Raw genomic sequence first — 19,936 nt, 5'->3', positions numbered from 1 at the left:
GATGGTGAGTGGATCTGGGCAGAAAGAAAATAGCCAGTTTAGAACTGGAGAATGGAGGGCTCCAGAAAGGATGTCTAAAAAAAAAAGAAAGAAAAAAAAGAAAGAAACCAATAGGGTACCTGATTTGCTTGAGTATGTACATTAAAAAGTAAATTGAATCATCTACCAGAGAGTATGGGGATATATTAGTGACTTAACTAAAAAGTGAAATATAACTTATGGGCAGAGGGAAATGTATAAATAAATGCTACAGCAGAGGCATAGATTAAGTACCCTAGAAGGGTAGGGTTGGTTGTGGATGGGAACAGGCAGAATTAAGGAAGATTTCATAAGACATTTAATGGAAGAGGAAAATTTTAACAGATAAAGAATTGAACATAAAGGACTTTTTCCCCAGATATGAGGAAGAATAAGTCAAAGTTGCGGAGGAAAGAAATTACAGGGCTTGTACTGGAAATGGCAAGTAGAGCTGACCCTTGAACAACTCGGGGCTTAGGGGCAACCCCTCTGCCCAGTCAAAAATCTGAGTGTAATTTATAGTCTGTCCTCCATATCTGTGGATTCAACCAACCTCAGATCGTGTTATACTGTAGCATTTACTACTGAAAAAAATCTGCATATAAGTGGATCTGTGCAATTCAAAGCCGTGTTGTTCAAGGGTCACCTTTAGTTTGATATGGAAAATAGAGGAGGGAGAAATAAAGTGGGAAAAGTATTCTGGACAAAGTCAAGGGGAGCCATATTCCAGGCTAAGAAATTTGAAATGTGTCTACAGATTAGTTGTTAAGTGCCAGAGTCAAACAGACTTCAGTTTGATGCCCAGCTATGCCATTTAGCTTTTGACAATGGACAAGTTACTTATCTTTGCTAAATTACAAAATTGAGCAAGGAGATGGTTGTGAGGGTTAAATGCGATATTTCATACGAGGTGCTTAGCTCAGTGAATGAATGGTACCTAGTAAACCCTTGGTAAACAGTAGCTTAAGATAGGGGAAAGGCAACAGGAACTTTTGAAAAGGGATACTGTCATGATCGTACGTGTGCTTCAGGAAAGTTAATCTGGCAGTACTCTGTAAAATGTAAAATGATTGTCAGCTAGAGACACTGAGTTGGGGGTGACTATCAAGAAATTCATAGAAAAACCCATGAAAGAAAGAATGTGTATATGATTTAAGGTAGTAGTATGAGAAGAGAGAAGCTGAAGGAGGTATATGTGAGATATTATGGAAGGAGAATTGATGGGAGTTGGTATAATTAGTTATTAACATATTTAGGTGTATTAAGGTTATAATATTCAGTACTTAAATTTGACCCCAAGGGGATAGCTAATTTATCTAACAGGATCTGGTCTATTGTATTTTTATGGTATTCATTTTTCAAGCTATACATTAATATTTTATTATCAAAACAGTTGTCAAGACAGGACATTTGGCTCACTGTGGCAGGACATACTGAAATTGGAACAATCCAGAGTAGAGAATAACATTTTTAAAATGTTACTGAGAAGTTGGGATGTTGGTAGCTTAGTTTCACTTTTCAAATAGGTTGGAAAATTCACTTGCATTTTCTACTATTTCTCCACTTGCCTACTTCTGCTGCTTGACTGAGTATTTAGAAACTGAGCAATAGATGTTTTGCTGCCGCAATCTGGCACTACAGTAACTTTGTAGTCTCTTAACACATGTAACAGTGAAATTAATTACCAGATTAAACTTCATTTTATGAAGCACTCAGTTGAGGAGAAAAGATGAATTTTCTATAATCATATTGTAAAGGTAAAAGAATGATGTAATTATGTGATTTTTGAAAGGAAGCCTATAGTCAGTATGGTATTGTCTTACAGAAATACAGCTAATTTAGCACTATGGATCCACATAAAGTTTCACTCATCTGGATTTTAGTTCCTATTCTAGTACTTCTAGCTCTGACTTAACGTGTAGTCCTTGCATATCTTCTGGAAAATGGGGATATCTGACCTGCTTAACTTTCAGGGCACCTGTGGAGATCAAATGAGATAATGTGCTTGGATTACTGTGGAAACTGAAAAGCTTTACAAATGCAAGATGTGAATATGAAATCACTTACAAATTTTCATTTCTAGCCTTTGGTTCTCTGTCTAACAGTTAACAGCCTGACAGAATTCCCACTTGAAATGCAATACTTCTAAAATGGAATTTATCGTCTTTCTAATCCTCCCCCCTCCTTGCTCTCTCCCTTCCAGGGAGAGAAACTTTATTCTCTGAATTTTCCTATTTTAAGGTCCCATAATTTCTGCCAGGTTCAATTGTCACGCTCAGTATTTTATAATCGTATTTGGTTCCTGGTCTCCGAAGCCTGTCAAATCATCCTTTGTTATCAGCATTGTTTGAAATTATCCCTTTTCCTTTCTTCTCCTATTTCCTTTATCCTACCATGCATAAGTATTAAAACATTGTCTCTATTGGCTTCTCTACTTACATTTTCCCTAGTCAACTCTGGTTACAGTGTAGAGAAGATTTAACTTTCTAAAAAACCTTTTTTTGATTCTTTTAAAACTCAGAAACCCATAGTCTCCCATTGCTTGCAGGAGAAAATTAAACAATTTAGCTTGCATTTAGAGTCAGTTCTGGCTTTATCTTCTATCTCTTACACTGGCTCTGTTCCTTATCAGAGACGGTTCTTGTTCTCCAACTAGGCCATATATATCCTTGATTGGTAGCAATATTACTGAAAAGCCATATTGCAAGTAATTTTATCCCACAAGTTTAAAAATCCGTTTCTAGTCAGTTTGAAAATGTTGTAAATTACCTTTTGTCTTAGTGCCTTTTTCAGAAGCTTTACTTAACCTTTTGGATACATTTAATCTTTCATTACCAAGTTGTTGAAGGTGATAATGGGGCGGTTCAAGTAACCAACCATTTGATATCTTTGATACTGTTTGGCTTTTAACCAATTCCTACTATGAGTGTGTGGTCTTGAATATCTCCAAAGACCACCATATCTTCAATTTTGTGTTTGATATAAGCAAATGGAGAATTTTCCCACTGAATTGAAAAAAAAAAACAATACTTTTCACTGCAGAATATTACATACTATATAGGGAGCTTATTATCTGGTTAACAAAATGATTTCTTGTTCCTCCAACAGTTTTTTTTTAAATTTATTTATTTTATTTATATTTATTTTTGGCTGCATTGGGTCTTCATTGCTGTGCACGGGCTCTCTCTAGTTGCAGGGAGTGGGAGCTACTATTCGTTGCAGTGCACGGGCTTCTCGTTGCTGTGGCTTCTCTTGTTGCGGAGCACGGGCTCTAGGTGCGCGGGCTTCAGTAGTTGTGGCGCACTGGCTTAGTTGCTCTGCGGCATGTGGGATCTTCCCAGACCAGGGATCGAACCTGTGTCCCCTGCATTGGCAGGCGGATTCTTAGCCACTGCGCCACCAGGGAAGTCCCCTCCAACAGTTCTTAATATTGCAAGGTACTACTGTAACAGGATACTATCCAGATTTGTAAAGGAAAATGGTGCATGATTGTTCATTATGTAGTCCCATCGGTCCCTGGGAATAATTATGGCCAAAGCTAAGTTTTAGGCATAAAAAAGCAAGAGGGGGCTATTAGGTATTTGGAGCTGCAAGTATGTTTTTCATAGAAGTTCATTGGTTAAAAGAGAGACTCTCTATGGACAAAGTGAAGGAAGGTTCAAAACGCTAAACTGAGAATAATCAATAGAAGTTTTCTTTCTTTCCTCTTCGTATTGGATAAGACTAGATAAAAGTAATAGCAGGAGTGAAGAGCTTCTATTCTGAAGTCATACAGACTTGGTATGAGTCTTGGCTCTGTCATTTAGATTTATGACCTTGGGAAGCAACTTAACCTCTTCATACTAGTTTTCCACATCTGTAAACTTGAGGATAACTTTGAGGAGTTGGAAGGATTGAATGTGAATAATATATGTGAAATTTTTGGCACCCTGCCTGGCAAGAAGTGCTACTGCTTTTACTTCCATTAATACTAACCGCTATCACCATCACTGCTACTCAAAACCATTTAAATAATCGTTCTACTTTTGTCCTCTGTAAAATACCACATAAGGATGTTGTAAGGATTATATGATACAGAGGACTTGAAACCATATACATAAAAGTGCACGTTACAGTTGTTGAATATTTATGTTGAGGTGCTCTTTGGGCAAAATACTTTGCTTCTTTAAATCTGTCTTCCCTTTTGTCATTGGGGATAACAGTAGTACTTAAACTTGTAGAACTGTTTGAGGATTAACTGTATAAAGTTTGGTAACCCAATGTTCAGGACACAGAGAGAATCAGTAAATAATACTAGCTTGACCATTAAATGTTTTGTCTAAACAATTTTTTAGTCTTGTTTGTGCCACTCTTAATGTAAATATCATTTTAGATGCATGTTTAGTCTCTGGCCAGATGGTAATCATTTGATGCCGGTGTCGGGTGGGGGGTAGTGTATCATATGCTGGAATATGTTATTGAAATTGTATTTGCTTTCCCACTCAGGTTCTGGTATGCAATACAGGGCAATTTATTTGGCAATAGTTTTTATTCCATTTACTCTGTTGATATTCTGTTGGCGATCGTTACCTTGTTGAATTTCTAGATTTATTGAGCTCTGCCACTTTGTCAAGTGACTTAAATTTTTCTGGACCTTACTTTATGATTTGTAAAGTAAGAGTAATTCATGAGATTAAAGGTTTTATTATTTAAACATTTAAGTTAGCAGAACTTTTATTCCTTGAACCTTAAAAAGAATGACAAAAATGAGCTTCTGCTCTTTCCATCCACTGCCAAGATGACTCTTGAAATAAATCCTTTCCTGAACATTTTGAAAAACACTAGATGATATTTAAGCATCTCTCAGCCTCAGTTTATTTGGAAACCAACAGTACTGTACTTGAAAAAGAGTTGAAACACAATCAGTGAAAATAATCTAACAATCAGTGAAAATAATCTAAGTGGTTATTAGCAAGGGAGTTTGACTGTTTAAAGTTTTGTCTTGGAAGTGTGAGAAGCTTATTGAAAATTACTGAATGAGTGAATGCCTCAATTTTGGGTTAGTGATTGCTTGATTTAACTCAGGGTCTCTCAACTTTGGCATTACTGACATATTTTGGACTGGATAATTCTTTGGGGGTGGGGACACTATCCTGTGCATGTTTAGCAACATTTCTGGCCTCTGCTAAGTAGATGCCAGTAGCACCCCTCAACCCAGTCCTGACAATAAAAAATATGTCTAGACATTGTCAAAATTCTCCTGGTGGGGACAGGTGGAAGGCAAAATCACCCTTGATGGAGAGCCACTGTAATTCAAAAATGTTTTAAAAAGAGTTAAGGTGATATTTATAAATAAATGTTTGATAAACTTTAGTAAATGAATATTTTAGGATATAGATGTTTAACAAATGATAAATGCAGCATTATTTTTCCAGCCATTTTTTCCATGTTGTCTTATTTTTATTTTTGTCTCAAGGCAATCGTATAGCCTAAAATTACAGGGTGAGAATAGGAACTTGAAAATTAAATCTTTCTGTTGCAGATATGTTTTATATACAACTTTTGCCAGTTACGTTCAAAGCTGCTAAGTCTCTGAAAGTTTTCCTCTGAGAAAGATGTGTCTTCTAAGCTATTGACATTGCCTTATTGATATCCAGTTACACTGAGCAGGAATCATACCATTCTTTTTTTTTGTCTGTGAGAGCAGATGACTTATGTGGCTTTAAGTTATATGTTACCCCTACTTCCCTTCGAAATATTTACTCATTTGATTTCTACTTTGAGGATTTTTTTCAAATGAAGGAATTTTGCTTCCATTCTATACAAATTTATCTGACATAGTACGTTCTAAATATATCAATAGTTTTAAAGCTGTGAGGATAGCAGTGGCTTCTTTGGAATGCAGTTATCTGGATGATAAATAAAGGTACGTTTATCTGAAACCTAAACCATAAACTAAGTAGAATTTTAGAAATGCCATTATTATAGGACTTGTCAGAATGTTCCATTAAAAAATAAACCCAGGACATTTGCATTTGGTCTTTTTCTTAAGTTAAGGGGCTTGGTTTGTCAGTTGTATAAATCTGTTTTGCAGCTTAAAAAAATTTACGTTGTTACCTATTGAATTCAGTTTACTTCAAATATATTATTTTTTATTTTAAAAATATAATGTTTAGTTCGCCATAAGGAATAATTGAAAAAAACTACTTTTTCAATTAAATCTTTGGTGAGTTTATATGTTTTTGCTTAAATTGTTGTCACTAGTCATTTCTGAGCTAGTACTTTTCATGACTAGCCCAAATACAGTTGACGCTTGAACAACATGGGTTTGAACTGTGCAGGTCCACATACAGGTGGATTTTTTTCAGTAGTAAATACTGTAGTTTTACAGGATTCATGGTTGGTTGAATCCATGAATGCAGAACTGCGGATATGCAGGAATCACCTATACGGAGAACTGCCTGTAGGTTATACATTTTCCACTGCACAGAGGGTTGGCGTCCCTATACCCGTGTCGTTCAAGGGTCAACTCTATTTGAGTTTTGACTTGTATTTACTTAGTTTTAGATATAGCTAAATTTCTTCTCTGTGAAGATGATGTGTGGGGCATTCATTGTTGGAAACTAAAGTTTTTGCTTTGAGTTAAACATTTATTGAGTAAATAGGTTTTTTTTGTATGTGATGTCAGTATACGACTTGGTCTTTTTTTAAAATTGGTTTTGTTGAGATATAACTTACATGTAATAAGATGCAATTTTAAATGTGTAATTTAAAATCAGCTCAATAGGTGTAACTTACATTAAAATTCAGTAATTTTAAGTGTTCAATTTGATGAATTTTGAAAACAACTTTATCGAGGTATAATTTACATTCCATAAAATTCACATGTTTTACAGGTACAGGTTGAGTTTCATTAAATTTATATCGTGTAGATATCACTGACATCTAGTTTCATTACACTTCCATCCTGTAAAAAAATTCCCTTGTCTCCTTTTGTAGCTAGTTTCTGCTCCCATCCCCAGCTCCAGGAAACCACCAAACTGCTTTCTCTAACAGCACTAATTTTGCCTTTCCTAGAAATTTCATACAAATGGAAATCATACAGTATGCACTCCTGTGTCTGGCATTATGTTTTTGAGGCCATCCATGTTGTTGCATATATCAGTAGTTCGTTTTTTTTTATTACTGAATAGTATTCCATTTTTTAATTTATCCATTCACCAGCTGAAGGACATTTGGGTAGTGTCCAATTTTAAGCTATCATTATTAATAATGCTTCTATGAATATTCCATATAAATCTTTGTGTTTTTTTACAAATAAAAATATGTATTTATTTCTCATATGGAATCAGTGGGTTATATCATAAGTGTATGTTTAACTTTTTAAGAAACTGTCAAACTGACTACCATTTCATGTTCTCACCCGTATTAGGGTTTCAGTTTCTCCACATCCTCTCCAAAGCTTAGTATTGTCAGTCTTTTAAATTTTAGCCATTTTACTGTGTTTGTAATGGTATTTCATTGTGGTTTTTTTTGTTTTTTTGTTTTTTTAAAGGAATTCCTTTATTTTTATTATTTATTTATTTATTTTTGGCTGTGTTGGGTCTCCGTTTCCGTGCGAGGGCTTTCTCTAGTTGTGGCAAATGGGGGCCACTCTTCATCGCGGTGCGCGGGCCTCTCACTATTGCGGCCTCTCTTGTTGCGGAGCACAGGCTCCAGACGCGCAGGCTCAGTAGCTGTGGCTCACGGGCCTAGTTGCTCCGCAGCATGTGGGATCTTCCTAGACCAGGGCTCGAACCCGTGTCCCCTGCATTGGCAGGCAGATTCTCAACCACTGCGCCACCAAGGAAGCCCTTCATTGTGTTTTTTAACAGCCTTATTGAGTTATAATTCACATACCATGTAAAATTCATCCATTTCAAGTGTACAATTCAGTAACTTTTAGTATATTCAGAACTGTGCGACCATTACCACAATCAATTTTAGAGTCTTTTCATCACCCCTCAAAAGAAACGTGTACCCCCCTTAGCCATAATCCCCCCACCCCACCCCACCCCATCAGCTCTAGGCAATCACTAATTTACTTTCTGTCTCTCTAGATTTGCCTATTCTGGATATTTCATAACTGGAATTTTACAGTATGTGGTCCTTTGTGACTGGCTTCTTTCAATTCTGTTTTTAAAGTTCGTCAGTGTTGTAGCATGTATCAGTATTTTCTTTTTATTGCCCAATAATATTTCATTTTGGATATACAACATTTTATTTATCGGTTGATGGACATTTGGATTTTTTTTCCCCCACTTTTGGTATTAATAATGCTGCTGTAAACATTTTTGTACAAGGTTTTTGTTTGGACATATATTTCATTTCTCTTGGTTGTATACCTAGGAGTGGAATTGCTTTGTGTTTAGCCTTTTGAGGAATTGCCAGACTATTTTACAGTGTGGCTGCACCATTTGACATTCCCAACAGAAGTGTATGAGAGTTTCAGTTTCTCCGTATCCTTATCAGCACTTGTCTTTTTGATTCTAGCCATCCTAGTGGGTGTTGTGGTGTCTCATGGTTTTGATTTGTTTTTCTCTGATGGCTAATAATGTTGAATATCTTTTTATGCACCTATTTAATAAAGCCATTTGCATATTTTCTTTGGAGAACTGTCTATTCAGGTCCTCTTCCCACTTTAAAATCAGACTATTTGTCTTTTTATTATAGAGTTGTAAGCGTTTGTTACATATTCTACACACAAGTCCCCCATCAGATAAATGATTTGCAAACATTTTCTCCCATTGTGTGCATTGCCTCTTCACTTTCTTGATGGTGTCCTTTGAAGCACAAGGTTTTAAGTTTTGATCATGTCTAATTTATCTGTTTTCCTTTTGTTGCTTGTGCTTTTGATGTCCTGTCTTAAGAAACCATTGCGTAATCAAAGGTCATGAAGATTTATGCCTATGTTTTCTTCTAAGAGTTTTATAGAATTCTTACATGTGTGTTTTTGATTCATTTTGAGTTAATTTTTGTATATGGTGTGCGGTAAGAGTGCAACCTAATTCTTTTGCATGTGGTTGTCTGGATATCTAGTTGTCCTGGCACCATTTAAAAGACTGTTTTTTTCCCATTTAATTGTCTTGGCACCCTTGTTGATAATCAATTGCCTGTAAATGTTAGAGTTTATTTCTGGTCTCTTAATTCTATTCCATAGATTTCTGTCTATCCTTATGCTGGTATCTCATTGTGGTTTTAATTAGCATTTTTCCTAATGATTAATGGTGTTGAATATGTTTCTAAATGTTTATTTTTTGCCATTTGTATATCTTTGGTGGTCAAATTTCTTGCCTCTTTTTAACAATTGTCTTATTTGACTTAATTGAGTTGTAGGAGTATTTATAGTGAATATAAGTATTTTGCAAATATTTCTCCCTTTTTATAGCTTGCCTTTTCATTTTCTTAACAGTATCTTTTAGTGGCATATTCTGGGGTGGCTATTCTGCCACTTTTTCAGTGGATCCTAAAAACCTTGTGGTATCAACAGATCTTTTTGCAACTGATTGGATAATAAGGCTTGGGGAAGATCTTGGAGATAGTGCTATAATTAACAATAGTAGGGAAGAAGTTGAGGTCAGTTTGGGATATACTGAAATTGAGATTCTGGTGACATCCATGTAAAAATGTACTTTCTGTTCCCTCAATCCGGAACCCTTTTATTTCTGGATCTTCCCACAAGTGACTTTTTTTTTTTTTTTTTATCATTCAAGTCTCAGCTTAAATATCATCTCCTAAAATAGGCCTTCCCTGACCATCTTATCTAATGTTGCCCCTTCCAAACATCACTGTCTATTGTATAACCCTGTTTTACTTTCTTTATAATTCTTTCTCTGAATTCATCTTACTGTGTATTTGCTTTTTATTATCTTTTACTCTATCAGAATGTAATCTCCCATTAGGACAGGATCCTCTTCTATCTTGGTCTTCAATGTAGCATCAACTTTCCCCCCTCTGAATTAACTGTGGTCAGATTCTTTTTGAATCTTTTTGGATCCTAAACTTCTCATTTTCTTGGCTTTATGAAATTATTTATAAGGTTTAAAATGGATCCAGAAGTTGTAGTTAAAACAAAGAAAAAAACCAAAAACTGCATTTTTGTTTGAGCCTAACCTAGAGATAAAAAAAAAAGTCATTAAAAATAATCTACAAAAGGGTCTTGTGCTTTTTTTTAAAAGCTTTTAAACCAGTTATGTTTACCTCTTTCTCATCATTGACTTCAGGTAATTTATACTGATTTTAATTGATGTTCATTAGAGATGGGTGTGTGTACATTTTTATTGCTTTATACTGAGAAATCCTAGTCATCTGCAAACAGAATTGGATATCATATTGAATTAACTTTTCTCTCCCATTCCCTCCCTCTAAAAGACACTACAGACTTTTACACTTGATTAATTGTCTCTTTTCTGTTTTACAGAGTAAGAAAGTTAGTCTGAGTTCTGTGAAAAATCAGAGAACTAAGGATAGTAGACAAGGACTTTACAATTTGCATAATGTAAGTTCTTTTCACTATTCTTGGCCTGAATTTTGTGTTAGCTGACAAAGCTGTTTCTATGGAAACAAATAGTGCAACTTCTTAGAATGTCCGAGGAATGCTGATCACTTAAAATGAGACTTACCAGCTGCTGGTCAAAGGGCATTACTCCTGGGAGAAGGGGAGGAAGGATGAATTGAAAAAAAAATCTAGAGCTCTAAATGCTAGTGTAGACCGACTGTGTTTATGCATATGAAGTATATGTTTTACATTTCCCTTTGCCTAAAAGTTAGTATACTGATTATATAGAAACTGGTCTTCCTGCTAACAGTTCATGTTTCCCAGCTCTCACACAAATGGTTTTGTTTCTTGGTGTGGAGTTTTCAGTGGGCCTATATCCCTCAGGCTATTTCAGGCCCCCCAGTCTCAATCATTTGTACTTATTGAAGCTTATTTAGCTTCTTTTTACCCCCTTCTTCTATATTCAGTTCACATAAGCAGAGTCCTTTCTCTCCGACTAGTTCAAAGTTAGCATTGAAACAGCTTTGGCCTGCAAGCCTGAAAATTCATTTTCTTCTTTTGTGGAATGTGTAAAGAGTTTTGCTTTGTTTTTAAAATTTTTCTTTCTTTTTTTTTTCCTTGGGGGTGATGGGTATAAGCTGGGACTTTGATTAGGATTTGAAATGTGGGCCTTTGAGGCATTTTTAAAACAATTTATTTATAATTAGAGGATTGAGATGAGAGGAATACTCTTAGGGCCAGCGGCTTGTAACTATATTATCTGCATAAGTCAGTCTTTTGTTTACATATAAGGAGGTAATTCTCTAGTTCAGTCATTTACCAGCCTCCAAATTGTCAAACAAAGGACTGTAGGGTTTTTTTCCGAGAGTGACAGAGTAATTCCTTTGGACTGGTTCTCTTTCATTGTTTATTGTTATGTGATGACTACATAAATGAGCTGGAATATTCATGGTTTGCCTGTTTAAAAATTATAATTATCTTTAATGCTAAAACTGTGGGACACAGCATAATGTTTCTTTGATTCTGGAGGAATCTGTCATGGACCTCATGAATTAACTTGTGAGCATTATGAAGTCTTTCGGAGTGTTGGTATGGTGAGATCATTATTTAACTGGGGTGATCTGGAAAAATTTCTTGAAGGAATAGTGATTTGTGGTAGATCTTGAAAGCAGAAGATGAAAGGAGAAGCAGTTCTTATTTCTTAGTTCGTAGGACATTTGGGCAGAAAGAGAAAGATATGGGATAGGCAGGCACAAATGAGGAAGCTAACTTAGAAGGCTTGTACAGGAAAGTAGTAAAAGATACAGTTAGAAAGTTTGGATTTACCTTGTGAGTTTGGACTCTATTCTCTAGGCAATATGAAAGCCATCAGCTGTTCTGAACACAGGAGTAATTTGCTCATATGGTTAATTAGGCGTTTATCCCTTAACTAGTTATCAGGGCTATAGAGATCAATAAGACAGATCCCTGCTGATTAGATCATTTACCTGTATGACGTATAATCACCTTGAAATTGTGTCTAAAACTAAACCCGTAATACCCTTTAATTTATCTCCCCTTCTATCTAATTCTCCTTCTCTTGAATTCTCCATCTTAGTTAATGACATTGCTGTCCACCTAGTGACCCAAAGATAGTGGCCATGAAGTCACACTGCCTGGGTTCATATTCTGAAGCCTCCAGTTTGCTTGGTCTTATACTAGGCAGTGTCACGGATCCAGAGGTGGGTCGGCATGGTTCCTGGCTTCCAAGCGTTTCTAGTCTGGTGGGGCAGACAGACACAGATACAAATAGCTGTAGTCGAGCTTGATCAGAGATGTGATAGGGATTGTGGGATTTCAGAGGAGGCACATATCCATTTTGGGAAATTGTGGAAATCCAGAGGAGGATGTATTTGAGCTGAGACTTAAAAGGAAAACAGGCAAGGATTAGATCCTAGGCAGTCTGGTTCTCTGGAGCCTGTACTCTTAAACATTGTGCGGTCTTGGGTAACTGGGTAGATATAGTGGCATTGATTAGAATTGAGAATGGAGGAAAAGGATCAAGGAGAATAGAGGGGATTATAGGGAAATATGAGTTTAATTATGGACACATTAATTTCTAGATCTCTGTGAGACATTTTGGTAGATAAACTAATGGGCGGGGATCCTGTCTCTGTAGCCCTAGTACCTAGCCAGGGGTAAGTGCTCAACTAAATTTATGTTCAGATCACCCCTTTTTTCTAAATCTTTGACGGCTTTCTTACTGCCTTGAGATTAAGGACTTATATTTAAGACCTTTCATAAGTTGGACCCAGTCAAATTTTCTAGCCAGTATTCTCTTATACAAACTGACTGCTATAGTTCAACTAGCCTTGTTTGTACTTTTCCCATACCTTTTATTTTTCTGTCTTTAGTTCATATGGCCTCTTTCTTTTTCCTTCATCCTGTCTTCAAGGCCTACTTCAATCCCCATTCCTCATTTATAAAACAGGCATATTTGGACCTACTTTTAGAGTTTTAGTGAGAATTAAATGAGTGAATACTGTGTGAAGTGCTTGCAGTAGTGTCTGGCATAGAATTATGTGTGTGCTCAGTAAATGTTGTAGTTGTTGTTACCACTACTACTACTGCTTCTTCTACTGTTACTACTTCCTTCTCTTCTTTTTGCCCTGCTGTATGAAATATGGACACCAAGTTTTAGGAATTCTGTAATCTACATGCTTCTTTAATATAACTTTTCTTCATTCTCACTATCTAAAATTAGTTCAGGACCCCAATTCTTTCTTTCTTTCTTTTTTTTTTTTTTCTGGCTGCATTGAATCTTCGTTGCTGCGTGCTGGTTTTCTCTAGTTGCGGCGAGCGGGGGCTACTCTTCCTTGTGGAGCACGGGCTCTAGGCACATGGGCTTCAGTAGTTGTGGCTCGTGGGCTCTAGAGCACAGGCTCAGTAGTGTGGTGCACGTGCTTAGTTGCTCCGCGGACTGTGGGATCTTCCCAGACCAGGGCTCGAACCCGTGTCCCCTGCATTGGCAGGCGGATTCTCAACCACTGCGCCACCAGGGAAGCCCAGGACCCCATTTCTTACAGTTGCCCTCAAACTGGTCTCATTGCCACCCTTCAGTCTATCCTCTAGTCTTCTACCAGAGTGATATTTCTCTTAAAGTGAGTGTGATCATGTTAGTCCCTGCTTTAAATCCTATGATGATTCTTACTACTTTCAGGATAAAGGTCAAAGTTTTCATCTGTTACTCTTCTCCATCTGGCCCCCTGCTTGCCTTTCTAGTTTTATCATTATTCATGTATGACATGCTCCCATCGTCCCATCCAGCCATTTTGCATTCCATTCTACCTTCTGCAAGTGCCATATTCTCACGCTCTTCCTTCCTTTTGGTCTTGTGTTTCCCTCTGCCTGGAACAGACTGTTCTATCTGGCTAATTTTTAGTTGTTTTTTGAAATACTGCTGGAAGAAATGCGTCCTTATGTTTTGAGGGTTTGCTATGACTTTATCACAGGCTAAATTTTAGAGCCCATCTTCTGAATTTATAACGTTTCTAAGTTCAGTTGAACAAATACTTAATGGACGTTTCCTATATGACATGTATTGTGTTAAGTACAGGGAAGGTATAAAAATAAGACATAAATGACCCGTTTTTAACAAATTTAGAATCTAATGAGGAGAAATCAACTGGGAAGAATAATCATTCATTTTCTTTGCTGTCTCTCCCAGTGGACTATGAACACTCTAAGGGAGATGACCAAAATGGAGATTTAAGTGAATAATATCAGGTTGCAGAAATTTTTCTGAGGGTAAAAGCCTAGATCCAGATAGACAAGCATGATTATAGTCCAAGCATGAGAACTCTGACTGAGATCACCTGGCCTAGTTTCTCTTGCATGATTGTAATTTCCACCCCCATGATTTAGTACAGTGAATATGGACACAATCTTATCATTTTTAAGCTAAGTTTTCATTTCAGATCATAATTTTTGTAGACTAGCATATATATAAATAAAAAATACTCATGATTAAATTTGATTTTTAATATCCCATAAATGTTGTAAATAGAGAAAGTTGAGAGTTTTAATTTTCTGGAAGTACGTATACTCCTAAATTTTTAAAATTAAAATTAAACATAGCACTACAGTAACTCCTACATAAATTTCTGCTTACTTGTAATGATAATATTAAATAAGATAAATTTGCATTTGCATATAATCAATATTATAAAACGAATTATCTAACATAATTTTTTTAATATTTAAATTCATTTATTTGTTTTATTTTTGGCTGCGTTGGGTCTTTGTTGCTGCGCACGGGCTTTCTCTGGTTGCAGCGAGCGGGGGCTACTCTTTGTTGCGGTGCACGGGCTTCTCACTGCGTGGCTTCTCTTGTTGCGGAGCATGGGCTCTAGGCTCACGAGCTTCAGTAGTTGCAGCATGCAGGCTCAGTAGTTGTGGCTCATGGGCTCTAGAGCGCAGACTCAGTAGTTGTGGCACACTGGCTTAGTTGCTCCGTGGGCATGTGGGATCTTCCCAGACCAGGGACCAGGGCTCGAACCCGTGTCCCCTGTGTTGGCAGGCGGATTCTTAACCACTGCGCCACCAGGGAAGCCCCTATCTAACATAATTCTAATAGCTCTTGTTTTAATGAAAAAGAAGGCAATTTAATGGTAAATAAGGTATTTCTATGTAGATCGCATAATTATAAAAAAACAGAGAGCTATAATTTGGATGGAAGACAGAAAAATCTACCAAAATTCTTGTGAAAATGTAATTCTAGTGGCTCACGTAGCTTGCATCTGTTTTCCTGATTATTGATCTAGTGGTTTTCCTGGTAGTCTAGGTGGGTTTGTGTTAAGCAGTCTGTGACAAGATGTTTGCTTGAGAGAAGATTGGCTGGCATTAGGAATATTGTCTGAAAACTCAGCTTTTGCTTAGTTGGCATGTTCTCTAACCAACCTATTAACTGGAGTGCTACTCAACTCAAGGAGGTAGTAGGTTTATTATTGTAAATATTTTTAAAGTCTTGAGCAAAAGAAGACTAATTAGATTTAATGTGTGGGTTTGCACATATATAAACAATCTGCCTATTTATGCCCAAGAAATAGCTTGACGAAAAGCCATTGTCATCCAGTAAAATATTTTTCTTGTCTAAAATATGTTGAAGGATTTTTAAAATAGGAGAATCAAATTAATACTAAGAATTAATATAAGTAGTTTTTAGTTCTAAAACTTTATCTCATTTAAAACTCAGAACAGGGGACTTCCCTGGTGGTCTGGTCGTTAAGACTTCGCCTTCCAGTGAAGGGGGTGCGGGTTCAATCCCTGGTTGGGGAGCTAAGATCCCACATGCCTCGCGGCCAAAAAACCAAACCATAAAACAAGCAATATTGTAACAAATACAATAAAATACTTTAAAAATGGTCCACATCAAAAAAATCTTTAAAAAAAAAACTCAGAACAATTCTATGAATAAATTTTCCAAAGGAATCTAAGGTTCAGAGAGAGAAGCTAGGCTTAAATCATAAAGCTAGAGGAAGTAGCAGAGCCAGAATTAAAATTCAGTCTTCTGGTCTCCAAGTCCAATATGTTCTTGTTTGCTGTATAGTGTGACTTTAAAACATTTTTGAGTGGTAACAGATACTACCGTTTTCTCTAAATGAATCCTCATAAAGAATTAACCCTAATTCTTTTTTTACTGCCACCAGTTATAAAGACTGATAACTGACATAGTCTTTTTCTCACTTAAGGTAGTTTTATCCTGTAGATGCCTTAGCTGCTAATTAAAATTTCTTTTTCATTGGGTATCTTCTTCATCTCATAAACTCCTAAAGGTGAATTGTCTCCCACAGTGCTGCCTTTATGTCGAGTCAACAACATGGCTTGCTGTATGCCAGGTTCTTTAGCAGTTAACTAGGAAGGGATTTCAATCTCATGTATATTAATTGAGCATAAAGGATTGTGTTGAGACAACTGTAAAGATGATTAAAATACCTTTACACCTTAAATATCTCATTTTCTACTAAACTAGTACCCAGAACCTTCTTATTTTCTTGCTGTGCTAAACTTTCTAATACATCATTTTTCTTAGCTGTAAAATTAAACAGTATACTGGAGAGGGTACTTTTTTTTCTTGAAACAACTTGTTTTCCTCAGATCTATAAAATGAAAGGAAAATATTTAATCTGTATAGCAAGATAATATTATATACTTATGAGATATTTTCTATATTGTGTAGAGATAGAGATTGGAAGTGGACTATGTAAAAAAATCTACTTTTATATTGTAATTCTTATACTTTTTTTCCCCATCTTTCCCCTTAGATTTCCTTCATGGATACATTTTCATAGCATTATTATGTGATGTGAGAAGTTTTTTTTTTTTTTTTTGAAGTAACATGGATTTTATACTACAGAATCAAGAGATTGGCTTTATAGGAAAAATTGAATTATAAAAAGTGGTACGGGTTTTTATAGATAACCATGACAACATCCCATATGAATGGGCATGTTACTGAGGAATCAGACAACGAAGTAAAAAATGTTGATCTTGCATCACCAGAGGAACATCAGAAGCACCGAGAGATGGCTGTTGACTGCCCTGGAGATTTGGGCACCAGGATGATGCCAGTACGTCGAAGTGCACAGTTGGAACGTATTCGGCAACAACAGGAGGACATGAGGCGTAGGCGAGAGGAAGAAGGGAAAAAACAAGAACTTGACCTTAATTCTTCCATGAGACTTAAGAAACTAGCCCAAATTCCTCCAAAAACTGGAATAGATAACCCTATATTTGATACAGAGGAAGGAATTATCTTAGAAAGTCCTCATTATGCTGTGAAAATATTAGGTAAGTAAAAACAGTAGAATAATAGAAAATGTTTTGCTTTTGTTTCTCTTGCCTTAACACAAATGTGTATAGGAAGGAGGAGGGATATAAGAGAATGTAAGTAGTAGCAATTTGAATTCAGACCAAGATCAGTTCCTTTCTCGGAAAGGCCATATGACCATTGTTTTCTGTTAGCCATGTAGAGCTAAAGCACATATCCTAAATGTTCAGTCACTACAACATAATTTTTGTATCTAATCTTTGAATTAAAAATTTCTGTATGAGGCCTAACTTTTAAAGCCTTGAAATTCACGTTTTATTTCAAACTCAAACTTTTATATCAAAATTACTGAAAAGTAGTTTTCAGATTTTGAATTTCTGATTTCCTTAAGGTTTGTAAAATAGTAATAAAATTAATATATGTAGCTTAACATTGATTTGATTTTCTTTAATTAATGGCTGTTAATGAGAAGAACTGGTGCTATTCCTATGGCATAATACACATAAAACATGGCTTAGAAGTCCCTATACTAACTATTCCCAAATTTCATTTTGTGAAGAAAACAAAAAAACTAGTGCCATGAGATATTAATAGATATAAATAAAAAAGAATTCTGTGATCAAATAAATTTTGAGAACACTGGGTTAAATAAGTTAAACAGCTTCTTATTACAGTACTTCTTGTAGCTTTAGAATCTAATAGGCATTATGAATCTATAAGAGAAATTGATGTCAAATGTGTTTCCAAACTTAAAATATTTCATAATTGAACTTACTGCCCTCTCTTCTTACACACACACAGGAGAGATTCCTGAACTAGTGTCAGTGGTATACATTAACTTGTGTTCCCTTAAAACCAGGCTAACTAAAAGAAAGTATTTTATTTCTTAGTGGTTTATTATTTATAGATGTGAAAAGAGAGACACTTCACTTTTCTATGGAAGGAGAGGGTTTTTGTTGTTGTTGTTTTGCCATTTATTTAAGTGTCTATTGAATCCTGTACTAGATGCTGTAGCAAACAGCTTTCTGTTTAGTACCCACAGTAGTCCTGTTAACAGGACTCTGTAATATCCATTACAGAAGAAGAAATTGAACCTCAGTTAAATCACTTGTGTAAGACTCCATGCTAAGTGGTAGGGCCAAGTTTGAATTTGCCTAATCTGGATATGCAGTTGATGTACTGCAAAGAACAGAGGGTTTGAGTGGAGACTGATATCCAGCCTACTCTTCACTCAGTAGACCAGAGCTTTGGCTACCAAGAGTGGAACACCTTTTTCTGATTTACTCAAAGGTACCATATGTACTATCTCTCTGTATATAGTATACCATATATATTAAATCTATATATATAAAGGTACCATATATACTAAATCTAGTCTAGAACAGTTTCTACTTTATCACAACATCTGCTTCTTTTCTTTGCTATACATTTACTAAGGATCCACGTTTCTTGACAGAAAGCAGTGTGCATACTTCTCTGTGATTTAAGAAATCACAGGTGTGTTCAGTCATAGTGAAGTCTGCTAAATGCCTTCAGATGAAAGGCATTATAGTGAAAACAGAAAGATTACATATTTTTTAAAATACATTTATGTGAAGGAATTTTATGCTCTTTTTTCCTAAGAGTTTTGTTAGAGTAAAATTATTTCATTCCCAATTGCCTCTTATTGGCCTTCATCTCCTACCACTCCATTATTTTTTATTAAAATATTCTGTAAATATTCTCTGTGACTTGGAGAAAGCTTACGTTGTAACATATCCAACCCAAGCCTGGATTGAGTCTTCTGGGTTTCTGTTTAAATTTCTCTAAAGATTAATGTATTTGTCCATTTGCTTTAATTGAATCAGGCATAAAAGTCCATCTAATAGACAATATTCGTGTAATCTCCATGAGGAAACAAATACAGCTTAAGCCAGATTCACTTAGGGAATTTTTATTTATTTTTTTACCTAATCACAGAAAATTGGAGACCATTTCTCTTAAATTTTTTGCTTTTTCCTATTTCTTTTTGTATGCTGCTTGGTTAAACTTTCTACAACTATAGATTAAAGCACAGATATATTTTCTTCCAACTTGCAGTCCAGTGTGGTTTTAAAAATTATCTTTGTGCAATCTTTGAACGTAAGGCTGTTTTACATATTTTATTTTAAAGTAATTTGAAATGTATTACCAGGTATCTGTAAGTCATTTCTTGGAAAGGAGAATATTTCATATTTTGAGAAATAAGTGATAGATTTAATTTTAATACACAACACAAATGTGTTAAGTGTAGGAAACATGAAAAGTTATCGTAAGTTATAAGGTTGTTATTGTCAGTCAAATCTTCAGTTTTTGGATATACTCAGTTTTAAGTGTTCATTTTAAAATGAAGTATATTAGCTTTGTATCAGACATTTTTTTTTTTCCTGTTTATAATTTGCTAACCCATCAGACTACAACAGTACTCCCTTAAAGTTGTATGAGTCTCCCTGCCAGTGTTTTGATTAATACACACATGCCAGGAGACAACTTCTCAGCCTTTTTCACAGCCAGAAACAGCAACCTTGTTTTAAATGAGGGAAGGATGGGGCAACTGATTTATTTCTTTGAGAGGG

At 35.7% G+C, this 19,936-nt stretch overlaps 1 protein-coding gene across 9 annotated transcripts in view; it reads left to right on the top strand.

Moving 5' to 3' along the window:
• PALS1 (protein associated with LIN7 1, MAGUK p55 family member) overlaps positions 1–19,936 on the top strand; it is a 105,486-nt gene that overhangs the window by 20,378 nt on the left and 65,172 nt on the right. For 6 of the 9 annotated variants that reach the window (XR_014261028.1, XR_014261029.1, XM_082451640.1 and 3 more), the window contains exons 2-3: positions 10,457–10,534; positions 16,837–17,362. Coding sequence is in view for 7 of the 9 variants with exons in the window: in XM_082451640.1 (XP_082307766.1) it covers positions 16,996–17,362 (367 nt within the window). In the remaining 2 variants the exon portion in view is untranslated. The remainder of the gene's footprint in view (positions 1–10,456; positions 10,535–16,836; positions 17,363–19,936) is intronic. The other 3 variants (XM_082451642.1, XM_082451638.1, XM_082451643.1) reach the window with 3 other exon arrangements.

This window comes from Balaenoptera physalus, assembly GCF_965194825.1.
Source record: "Balaenoptera physalus genome assembly, chromosome: 2".
NCBI lineage: Eukaryota > Metazoa > Chordata > Mammalia > Artiodactyla > Balaenopteridae > Balaenoptera > Balaenoptera physalus.
The sequence above is the reverse complement of the archived record's forward strand: the minus strand, read 5'-3'. Positions and strand labels throughout refer to the sequence as shown.